The sequence below is a fragment of the Carassius auratus genome, chromosome 6, assembly GCF_003368295.1.
Source record: "Carassius auratus strain Wakin chromosome 6, ASM336829v1, whole genome shotgun sequence".
Classification (NCBI taxonomy): Eukaryota; Metazoa; Chordata; class Actinopteri; order Cypriniformes; family Cyprinidae; genus Carassius; species Carassius auratus.
The window spans coordinates 4890890-4903908 of record NC_039248.1 but is presented as its reverse complement, the minus strand read 5'-3'; the positions used below and the strand labels follow the sequence as shown (position 1 = coordinate 4903908).

The 13019-nt window shown below is 35.9% G+C and overlaps 1 protein-coding gene across 3 annotated transcripts in view; it reads right to left on the bottom strand.

Annotated features, from left to right (window-relative positions):
- The window catches only part of myh10 (myosin, heavy chain 10, non-muscle), a 77677-nt gene that overhangs the window by 30158 nt on the left and 34500 nt on the right, over positions 1-13019 (bottom strand). For all 3 annotated transcript variants that reach the window (XM_026257278.1, XM_026257279.1, XM_026257282.1), the window contains exons 4-5: positions 2043-2070; positions 612-714 (exon numbers count right to left, since the gene is read on the bottom strand). In XM_026257278.1, the coding sequence (XP_026113063.1) occupies positions 612-714; positions 2043-2070 (131 nt within the window). The remainder of the gene's footprint in view (positions 1-611; positions 715-2042; positions 2071-13019) is intronic.

Here is a 13019-nt window from a genome sequence, read left to right as displayed (position 1 = left end):
TAATTAGAATTTACACAAAACACTATCAATGACATACAAGTGCATGTTGTCCACTGATGAATGTTAATTTGGTTAAAATTCCTCTTCTAGCAAAAGCACCCTGATGTCATTGTAACTAGATAAGATTAAATATGAGACTTTACAAATGAAAGAGTGCACTATGAAAGCTTCAACTGTAAATGCAGTACAGATACGTTATAAAAACTGAATATTTGTCTAACAACCCATTAGTAAATTCCTCTCAAAAAAAGTCAAGATGCTTAAAAGCACCCGCAGAAGAGAAATAGTTGTCTTTTCCCATTGCATCCCAATCTTTTATTCTAGAGACGTCTCAATTTTTTTCCCATTACATTATCTTATGTAAACACTACCTAAAGATGAAGATGAACTCTATTTATAAATCGTTTTCTTAAAACTGATTAGCAAGTATGATTGAAAATATGTAGTTGATTCTAAATGTACTCGTTTTTAACCTCATTATCCTATCCTGCTCAGTACTACCCCCCAAAATATGCAGACATATCTCTCTCTCCACACCTATATCATTGGTAAATTCAACAAGAATGTCAACATGAACGATTCAGCGAATCACAGAGAGAAATGGAACTCACTGGAATGTTGTGGTCCTTCCTTCCTTTGTGAGACGATGCAACGTGAGCCAGGTACTGGATGACTTTTTTGGTATTTTCTGTCTTTCCTGCACCTGATTCCCCTCTGCAAGAGGAAATTCCAATTAAAAGCAAACATAAAAATATCATTAGAATAATAAAATACCACAATAGATTGGGTAGATATTGAAGCACATTTGCATTCCACAAGCTAAATGAAGCATCCGGCTGTATCCTGTATCACAGGTCTGCTTGCTCTGTTTGTTTTTACAGCTGCAGCTCCTTTCAGCAGCTAGGACTCTGACTGAGGACGATTTGGTCTATAGTGCTCGTGCATTACACAATGAACTTTATTACGTAAACATTAAAAGTCTTTTATAATATTACATGAATGTTGACATGCATAATGTGTTTTAATGACATTTTTGAAAGTCTGATTCAAAAATTCTTCTCCCAAATCTGCCCATAAATGAAAAAAAAAAAATATTTAAAAAGACGGCCAAAGATTTTCCACCAATATACTATATGTATTATATCCATGTATGTATATGCATATGTATACACCAGTCAGATTTGTGAAAATGGCGCTACGCCGATTTGGAGACACAGAGGAGAGGATTTGTTGAAAAAAGTTGCTATTTTTGTTTTCTTCATGTACAAAAAGTATTCTCGTCTCTTCATAATGTTACAGTTGAATCACTGATGGCAGATGGAATATTCTGATGATGCTTTTCATACTTTCCTGGACCTTCACACTGTTGTTTATTTTGCAGTCTGTGAGACAGTCTCAAGCCTCCCTGTTTTCATCCAAAATATCTTAAATTGTGTTCTGAAGAAGAACAAAGCTTTTACGGGTTTGGAACGACATGGGGGTAAGTGAATAATGAAAAAAATCTCATTTTGCAGTGGAGAAACCCTTTAAGTGCAAGATTCCTTAAACCCTGCATTCTAGCTACATGGACATATGTTTTCACAGTGGGTGTGCAGAATGGCATGTGCTGCAGTGGTATCGGGGGGTCAGAAGGGGTCGACATTGAGAGATGGAGTAAAAAAAAAAAAAACCTTATAACCTCTTACAGTGCCACTAAGACATGAGAGAGACTGTTTTCTTATTTACAATGTGCAAAGACAATATTTCAAACTTAATGCATCAAAAGCTTGCATTTCTATGGATGAATACTTATAGGCTGACGAGAAAATATTTGCCGTGGGACTGACTCACACTGTGAGATGCTTTTCATGCTGAACAGCTGCAGCTACTGATATTTAATACAGCAATGATACATGACTCATGTTTTCAGGCATAGCTGTACATGGATGATTCCAAAAAAGCCCATTCCTGTGCAGCATTGGGGACGTGACATCACTTCCATCAGCCAGACAGATTGACGTAACCTGTAACTGCTGAATAGAGATGACCTAATGGTTACTCACGTGCAAAGAATTGATTGGTCCTCACGATCTGCAAAAAAGGAGACAGAAAAAAAAAATAGGTCAGCATTTTCAGTTCAGTTCTCCTGAACCTTCAATTCAAATCAATCCACTTTGACATTTAAAAGAACCTAAAACAGCAAAAGACAAACATTGCACCAAAAAGTGATTTATCAAATACAAACAACACATGTACATTTAAGCAATCTTGCAAAAGAAACAAAAAAATCTATTTTATGGTTTATTCCTACCCAACTATTACAATCTGCTGTCATATTTGTATATACTCAACAGTGCATATTATGACTATTCTGTCTTAAGTTTTCAACAGACGGAAAGTTTCCATGAAAGAAAACACAGCAGAGAGAGAGATGGCTCAGTTTCAGTGCCAACTGAAAATGCTGTGCTGCCCTAGAATGCAAGCCAGAAAACATCTGCAAAACTCGTTATGTCACATCTCGTCTATATTCAAAGTAGGTTTCTGCAAATCTCACTTCATAAACAGGTTGGTCTTCCACAAAATGGAATGATTTTGCAACTTTGAAAGTGAAGGCTTTTTAGGAAACTTCTAAAGCGAGCAAAACTCTTTCACAGTGATACTAAACCTCTGCAAGAGGAAGATAGGAGCATCATGTGACCACTTATTTGAGGATGGTTAAAAAAAAAAAAAAAAGAGATATATCACCTTTCGTATATGATTCAGTCTGCCACCTTACTGATTTTGATGTTTTAGCTTAAATGTGACCAAAACTGTCTCTGCCCTACTTTTACATTTCATTTCCAATGCACAAACAGTTAAATGTCAACTCCGGTAAATGCCAGAAATACTTGCATGAACATTATCCTATGCTTGAGAACGCCTCTGACATGCTTAAAGTGCACTGATATCTGTAACATCATCTCACTTTAATCAAACACTGATGCATACGGACTGTAGGTAATTAGGTTTGAGTATTAAGAGAGAGTGTCAGGACACACCAGGCTCAGGTCATGACCAGAGAAAGAACAATCTGAATGGAAACAGATCAGCAGATTTAATGTACTACTTAATGTCCTGCAGCCTCCTCATTATACAGGACATCTGATTCAATAAGCTCATAAAGTAAACTACTTCCTCCGCATTGTACAGCAGTTTCAAAACCACATTCACCGTACTCATCAAGCTTTTTGTGCATCACACTGGAGTATGTATTCATTTGTATTACAGCATAACTCTCTGCATCCTCTTCCACTGATCTATATATTTTGTCTATTATAGATCAGTGGTTGTGATTAATTTGAATATATGTCCTGTAAACCAGGTGTGAACGAACACACCCACCCTGGGAGATCTTCCAAGTGATCATTTGGGTGGTGTCTCAGTTCCCGAATCTGCAGAATGTTGCTAATGAGGAGGATAAATAACTTCATGTCACTGTTAAACTGTTGCTCTTGCAGTATCAGATAGCTGCTGCTTGAAACGCCAGGCATCTGTGTGTCTGGTTTAAACAAGAAGCACTAGATAAGATAAACTTGGCCAACCCGACCCAAAAACGGGGGCCACAGATGTCTTTTCTTTTCAGCAGCAAGTCACTGCTTTAAAATGTTTGTACAGATGTTTTCTGAAACTAAGTGTGACATTTTGGCATGTAACTCATTCAGCAATGTTTGTTCTACACTTAATTCAACGATCGAAGGAAATAAAGTTGCTCTTTTATTTCACATTGTACTGGGAGCTTCATTAGCACTGTTGCATGTCTCTCAGTGTGAAGAGACTGCAGGAAATCGATCCAAGATTTTATTAAAATAAAATACCAGCTGAGCTTTTGAAGTGCTGCTTGTTGAATTATTACTGCTCCACCAAAGCAGTCAGAATCATGATTGTTTTATACGTAATTTAGCATCCTCAGAGGACTTGTGGAGAAAATTCATCAAGCTCCTAAAAAGTAGTGAGGTCGTTTAAAACGCCACAACCAATTTACTTCCTTCTCCCAGGCTTGGAAAGGAGTCTGTTCTGCAGTCCTCTAATGAGACACATGGGCATCTGACTGAGTTCACCTATGGGAACAGAGGATGCCTGAAGATAAAATAGTGCTGACTGCTTTCCTGTTCTGGCAGCGGAGGTCAGGGCTGTCTGGGATGAAGAGGATCTACAGCTGAGCACATCCTCAGTATGGGGTTTCCTCCACCTGGACTCACTAAAAGTCTAACATTCGAGAACCCACCTTCATAAGATGCCAAACGTGTAACAGAATATGGAAGATAATGATAATACCATAAAAGGAAGCATGAAACAATTGTTAAACCATCTTTTGTTTAAAAGCTAGATAGCAGACAACAAAAGGACTCAATAACTCAATATGTCAACAAGAACAGAATTGTTGGACTGATCTCATCATAAGCAGAGCTATGAAACATGCCATGTTCAAAAATAACATTTTAGATAAAAGGTTCAGGGTTCAGGTTACAAGAACTGGAAGCAGTTCCAGGATGGAGACAACCTCTGTGAACATTCATGACACTATCTGTCTCGGATACAGAGACACAGATATAGCAGCCAAGGATTCTGAAGAATGGCCTCTCCTATCAGCACAGCTGCAGAAAAGGGAAGCATATAATCAAGTGAAGAGAGGGCTCTTGACTTCTTTTCACTGCATCTTTTGTCAAGGCCTTAGCAACTCTTCTCTAAATAACGGACGGCTGATTAAAGAGATTCCAGCATAATTCAGGCACAGACGTAAGAATGTGTGGAAATAATAAAAAATCTAAACAAGCATTCAAAGATAACTCATATAAGGATAAGCCACAACCCATTATCTTTAAAATATGCAAAGGCTTGGTGAGCAGATCATACCTTGCATACTTCCCGTTTAATTACATTTTTCACTGATTACTTTCAAACCTGCTCTGGAAGATGTGAGGGCAATGATTCCAGTGTAATTAAATGTTTTTGACCCAAATTCATTAAATAAAAAATAAAAAATATAGCTGCAAGCAGCGATGTCGGGCTCAAGCCATCAGTGCAACGCCACCCCGGTGGCATCAGGATAACTGTGCCCAGCGGGCATAAGCATTTACAGTAACCCTCTGACAATCAGTTTTAAGGGATGCGGCAGTTAAAGGGTTAATCCGACCAATCTAGACTTTGAAATCACATACACAGAACAATATATATAACTTTAGTAACACTTTATTTTAATATTTATAAAAAATGTATAAGGTGTGCATTGTAGCTGACACCTATATGAACACATTACAATTGCTTTGTGACTGCAAGTCTTTCTTCTCAAATGCTATTGAGCTTCAAATTTGCATTTGAGCCCATGTGAAAAAGTTGCATAATTTACATATGACTTACAGTTTGTTGTAATAAATATCAAACATTCAATTTAATTGTGCATTATAGCTGTCACCTAGATGAACAATTACAGTTGTTTTTATGACTGTAAGTCATTCTCTTCAAATGCTACTGACGTTAGAAAAGTGTATAACAATATCACATGTAACTTTAGAGACCTTCCCTAAATTTGAGACTCTAGAAAGTCCAATGTCAAGACAACTTTATGCCTGTTTTATTTTCTTTAGTTTTCTTTTCTCTGTGCCGGATTGCTGATGTCCTATACCCAGGCATAGATGTCCATCCATCAATTACGAACATTCAGCCGCAAACATGAGGTGTGAGCGGTCGCGAGCGCGGATGGGAGAATGACGCTTTTTTTTTTTTTTTTTTGAGCAACTGGGATGGTGCCCCCTCTGGGAGTTGGTGCCCTACGAAGACTGCATACTATGTTATACTGCATAATGTTAACAAATTAGACATTATTTTACAGTGTTACCAAATCCTTAAATAATGTATTAGTGTTTTGTAATGATTTTAATGACCTATAAGCATTTGTGAAATAGTTTTGCTTGCATTACAGCTTTATCTGTCAGTTGAAGAGTTTTACTGTTACATCCATGAGATTAATAAATGTCATGTCACGTCACAGGTTGTCATAGGTCAGTATCAAATGAGTTTGAAATTATTATTTGCAGCACAAATTAGGGTTCTTAGGATGTTTTTAAATCCCTAAAACTGTCAGAAAAGGATAAGGCCTAAGAGATTTCTTAACCTGTAATGAAAGGAAAAAACACCACCATTAGCAACAACAAAAACAATAACAATTTAAAATACAGATTTTTTTTTTCCTGATTATTAAAGGGATGATTAGGTCTCTCTGTCTCTCTCTCTGCCAGACAGCCCCTCCCTACAGTCCACACACACTGTCACAGTCACCAACCCCCTCACACTCCCCCTCCCTCTCCCCCTCCCTTCCCTCACACAGACAGGGTGGCCAGAGTGAGATCATGTCAGTTGAGAAGTCTGACAGTTTTTTAATTTTCTTTTATCCATACAGTGTTGTAAAGTCGTGAAACTATGCATATTTCCTCAAAATGATTTGATCTTTGTATAAAAAAATGCTTTGAAGTGTTTGGAAGCTGCAATTTAAACATACAAGGCAATTAATGTTTCCCTTTTTACTGTCATTTCAAAAATTCACCACGACAAAACCGTTCAAGCTAACCAAAATCCGTTCGCAATTTAAGTTCCTCAATGGTTTTTCTTCATGTAGACAAAGTTTGGTGTGTATAGTGTACTTCCCCTGTGAGGAGTATGCATTAAATCAGAGCTCAATTTAAATATTCAAATCAAAATAGCCGACTTCCTGTTGGTCGTAGCTGATGACTGTGAATTAGAAAGTTGTCCGTCTTGAAAAGAACAATTTATGTACCAAGTTTGGTGTCTGTAGCTAAAACTAACCCCCCCACTTTTGACAAAAGGTGGCGCTATAGAGTGCCTCCTTCACGCCCTTTTAAAAGCTTTTGCCATTGTCTAGCTATCACTAATACTGATATGTGTTTTGAGTTTTATGTAAATCTGAGCTTGTTGTCTGCCTCAAACTCACCATAACAGAACATTCAAGTTTGACACGTTGCCATGGCAACACTATATCAGATATCAATATCCCCACAACAGATTTACATCGGCCGTGTTTTGTCATTATTCTGATGAAGTTTTAAGTAAATAGAGTAAAAATAAGATGCTGAATTCAAAGCATTTGGAAAATGGCACACTTCCTGCTGCCAGTTGGTGGCGCTATAATGTTGACTCTTAATAGTCACATATATACGATCAGTATCATACAACGAACAAACCAATGAAGTTTGATCAAATTCAGGAAATGTATGTGGATGTTATTAGACATTTCCTGTTTCTCATATCTCGCCATAATTTCAACGCCTCGCCACGGGCAAACCGTTCGAGATATCAAAAATCCCCTCGCAATTTTCCATCCCCAATGTCTTGAGATCATGTTGACCGAGTTTGGTGGCAATCAAGTAAAAGACCTATGACAAGTATATCAAATTCCAGAGCATGCTTTTTATAAACAGCCCTAAATAGCTGACTTCCTGTTGGGCGGAGCCTATGACATAGAGTGCGAAAGTTGCTCGGCTCAATGAGATCTATAAGTGTACTGAGTTTCATATAAATACATGAAAGTGTGTGTGAGCTATGGTTCAAGATTTCTGACTGTGTTCCAGGGGGCGCTGTAGAGTCCCTGTGCCACGCCTGGGGCCCAGTCTCTGTGGCGTCCTGATGGCCGCAGATTCCAATGTGTGTGCCAATTTTCAAGAGTTTTTGAGCATGTTAAGGCCTCCAAAAACCCCCGGAAGGTTTAATAAAAAATAAAAAAAATAATAATAAATATAGCTGCAAGCAGCGATGGCGGGCTCAAGCCACCAATGCCATCGCCACCCCGGTTGCATCAGGTAAACTGTGCCCAGCGGGCACATGCATTCACAATATCCCTCTGGCAGTGAGGTTTTAAAGGATATGGCAGTTAAAGGGTTAATCCGAATCATCTAGACTTTAAAATCACATTCACAGAACAATAAATATATATATATAACTTTAGTAACACTTTACAATAAGATTTCATTTATAAACATTATGTTAACATGAACAATATTTATATAGCATTCATTCATGTCAGTTAATATTCCAAACTTAAACATTAAAACATTGTTTTATTGTGATTTTTTTTCCAAGCACATTTTACCAATTCCAAACCCTATCAATCTTAATAACTACCATTATTTTTTATTTAATCATTTATGAGTGCTATGCAATAGTCCAGGAAAGCTGGAAGAGAAAAACTCCTTATATTCATGTGCAGAATTATTAGGCATGTTTTCTTTTACAGATGAAATGCGCTAAAAAAGAGTTTTAACTCAAACTGTTTTACTCAAAGTCGAAAATTATGAAATACCCATGAGAAATATCAAACACAAATGCAATACAGAAATGGATAAGTTAAGACTTGACCATTGTACAAAAATGCTGACTGGGTCATGAGGTCCGAAAAGAAGAAGAAGAAAAAAAAACAGGTCAAGAAGAACTGACAAAAATAATTGCAAAATAATTAGGAATTAATGTGAAGATTAATTTTTAGTCAATTCTGCAAGACAGACTTTCAGGAAAGGAGGTGGAATAAAAATGAGCTCCTAAATCTTAATCCCGGATTCTGGAAGATATATTCCTCAAACCATCGAACAAGAGGAGGTGGTGCTGGTCCTTCACGAGTCACTCTAATCTGTTCATAAAGCCTATATATAAAGTCTTAATATATAGTATTTCACAATACTTCATGGTATTCTAATTAAATAATTTTTTGGAATCTTTGATTTCTCAGAACCTGACACATTGTAATTCTGAGACTCCAGGAAAGTGTCAGTTCTGTAAAATGTTGGCGATGGAGACTAAATGCTCCCTGATAGTTTCACACCTAATTCACTTAACACACACACAAACACACACACACACACACACACACACACACAGTGACAGAGGGACAGAGTGACATCAGATGTATGATAGTTTTTTAATTTTCAATCATCCATATAGTGTTGTATAGTCATGAAACTATGCATATTTCCTCAGAATGACTTGTCTTCTATGTGTACATTTTTTTGAAGTGTTTAGAAGCTACACTTAAAAAAATAAAATACATTTACTGGTTCCTTTTTTACTGTTATTTAAAAAAATCACCACGACAAAACCATTCAAGCTATCCAAAATTCATTCACACCTGTTCTGTAAGATTAATTCTTTAAACAGTGGTAAAAGAGGATGTGGTGCTAAACCTTCAAGAGTCACTCAAAACATATCTGTCCATAAAGCCTATTAAGAATTATTCTTAATATACAGTTCACAATACTTCAGCTTGTTATTCTAATTAAGTGAGGGTCATTTTATCAGTAAAATACATAAAATTCATATTATTTTTCTTTGAAAGATTTCTATAAATGATTTAAATCATACTTGTTTCTACAATCATTATTTAAAAGTAATCCTATAGCTCCATCTGGTGGCCATTATTGGTACTAAGAATTGCAAGCTTGATTTATATGTTATGATAGTTTTAATTTTATGCTGGCTCTTGAAAATGATAAAGCTATGAAACTTACTGTACTTCCTTCAAATGATGACTTCTACGTATATAAAAAAAATATGAAGAGTTGGAATTAAAATTTTTAAAGATATAGTAAAATAACTATTGTATTTTTTTATGTTACTTTAATAAATCTCTATGGCCACACCATTTAAGGTATCCTAAACCCATTCGAAATTTAACATCTTCAGTATATGGCTTCATGTTAAAACAGTTTGGTGTGAACTACTTGTGTCTTCTTGGAGGAGAATTAATTGATTTACAGGCTGAGTTTATCATAAATCCACAATAACATTTCTGAGTTCTGTATCAATCTGTGTTGTTGTTTGTTTATTTTTATTTTTTTATTTTTCATAGGAAGATAACTGACCCTTTACTCTCCTTTTTAACAAATGTGCTTATAAACCAAGAACAAGCTATTTATAGCTGTATTTATAAACTGCTTACTACTGACTATTAATATTGGGACAAGGCTTTATGAAGAATGAACTGACTATTTACTAATGAGTGCAGTTATTATAAAGTGTTATCAATGCATTTGCTAATGTTAACAAATTAGACATTATTTTACAGTGTTATCAAATCCCTTAAATGATTTGTAAGTGTTTTGTAATGATTTTATTGACCTACAAGCATTTGTGAAAGTTCTGCTTGCATTAGAGCTTAGTCTTGATCTGTGAGCTGAACAGTTTTACTGTTACGTCCATGAGATTATGTAAATTCAAATAAATATCATGTCACAGGATGTCAGAGGTCAGTATCAAATTAATTAGAAATTATTATTTGCAGCACAAATAAGGTTTTTTAGGATTTTTAAAAATCCCTAAAACTGTCAGAAAAGGGTAAGGCCTAAGATTTCTATGTGAGTGGCTAAATTTGTTTGTTTTTATAACTATAATGCATAAACTATGAATCTATACAAAATGTATAAAAAAGTACAAGTTATTCTTTTCCAATGGTCTTTATTTATTTAAAAATTATTATTATTATTATTATTTTTTTTTTTTTTTGGATTTACATTTTAAAAAATTAGCCTACGGCAATCATTCTAAACAGCTTGAATAAAACCTGTCAATATTTATTATAGCCCACTATAACTGTGTATAATCTAACAAACAAGTTTATTATGAAAATAAAAGCGTGTACACCAGATAAATTGGACGATAAAGAAATTGCTAACAATAGTATAATAGAGCATGTTTTAGGTTTTTAGGCGTTTAGATGCAGAAATGGAAAAATAAAATGTAAAATAAAATGTAATTGATTTAATTAAATATAGATTAAATCTTGTTAGAGCAAAATAATAAATAGATACGTACACACATTAAAAAAGCAGCCAAGATGAATGAGTTTAATTTTTTATATAGATTAAAATTGAAGACAGAAGCAGCTGGTATATGCGGTCACTTAATATTAAATTCCAGTAGATCCACTTTAGATTTATTTCTCAACAGTTTATGTTCACGTGGCTGTTTTCGTTTATATTAGCCAAGCTATTATGTATTTTGAAATAATCTTGTCCTTGATGTGTTCGTTCTTACGACGAAAGGCAGAATCCTGCAGCTCGAGAGATATATGTTATTCTGCCAGTCGCGCTTTCAAATAGTCTTGCACACTTAAACGGGTCACAAAAGACCTGCATTTAGCTCGTGTTGTGTTATAATGGATGTATTGTGTGCATTTATGGCAATAATTTATCTTAAACAAGAATAAATTCGTTAGTTTTGAACTTGTGACACTGTGCGCGCTGATCAGAGGCAGTGATTTCAGATATAGGCAGCCGCGAATATTTCATTTTCACACAAACAGTTCAAAAACATCTTAATTTAGCTCTTGGTGTGCTCTAATTGGTGAATTGTGTGATATCGCTGCAATACTTTATTTTTAATAGCTATAAAACAAGAATAAACTCGTTTTTTTCTGAGCTCGTCATTCCACACGCTCCTGTTCAGAGCAGTGATTCATCTCTCGTGTTTCTCACGTATCACTGACCACACATCCATTATTAATGAGCCCTGACCTGATAATAATCATATATGTTGGTTTAGCTTGTCAGTGTGAATTAAATCCAAGTATTTATTTGTATTTTAACCGATTTAAAAGTGAAACCAAAAGACAGTCTCCTCCCTTTTTTTAGCCGGTAACTGCACCTGTAGGGGCGCTATTTCTCTCAGACAATGGAAGTCTAAGCACACACACTCAAACAGAGGGACAGAGTGAGATGAGATGTCTGACAGTTTTTTTAATTTTCTGTTATCCATACAGTGTTGTAAAGTCATGAAACTGTGCATATTTACTCAGAATAACTTTTTTCTGTATGAAAAAAGGTTTTGAAGTGTTTGGAATTTAAAAATGCAGGAAAATTAATAATTCCATCTTTATTGTCATTTAAAAAAATCACCACGACAAAACCATCCAAGCTATCCAAAACCCATTCACAATTTAAGTTCCTCAATGTTTTTTCAACATGTACACCAAGTTTGGTGTGTATAGTGTTACTCTCCTCTGAGCAGTATGCATTAATTCACAGCTAAATGTAAAAAACAATCCACATTCAAATCAAAATAGCCGACTTCCTGTTGGTCGTAGCTGATGACTGTGAATTAGAAAGTTGTCCGTCTTGATAAGAACAATTTTTGTACTGAGTTTGGTGTCTGTAGCTAAAACTAACCCCCCCACTTTTGACAAAAGGTGGCGCTATAGAGTGCCTCTTCCACGCCCTCTTATGAACTTTTGCCAGTGTCTAGCTGTCACTAATACTGATATGTGTTCTTAGTTTGATGAAATTCTAAGCATGTTATATGCCTCAAAATCACCTGAGAAGTATTCCAGTTTGACATGTTGCCACGGCAACAATATTTTTAGATATCAATATCCCCCCAGCAGATTTATATCGACTGTGTTTTAACATTATTCTGATGAAGTTTGAAGCAAATCGAGTAAAAATAAGATGCTGAATTCAAAGCATTTTGAAAATGACACACTTCCTGCTGCCAGTTGGTGGCGCTATAACTTTGACCCCTAATAGTCACATATATGCGATCGACATCATACAATGAATAATCTGATGAAGTTTTGATTACAATTAGGAAATGTATGTGGATGGTATTAGACACTTCCTGTTTCTCAATTCTCGCCATAAATTCAACGCCTCACTACGAGCAAACCGTTTGAGATTTCAAAAATCCCCTGGCAATTTTTCATCCCAATGTCTTGAGATCATGTTGACCGAGTTTTGGTGTCAATCGGCAAAAAACCCTATGACAAGTATTTCAAATTCCAGAGCATGCGCTTTTTACATAACTCTAAATAGCTGACTTCCTGTTGGGCGGAGCCTATGACATGCAATACGCAAGTTGTTCGGCACGATGAGATCTATATGTGTACTGAGTTTTCATATTAATACGTGTAAGTATGTGTGAGCTATACATCAATATTAATGGCTGTATTCCATGGGGGCGCCGTAGAGCCCCTGTGCCACGCCGCGGGTCCCAACCTCTGCAGGCTC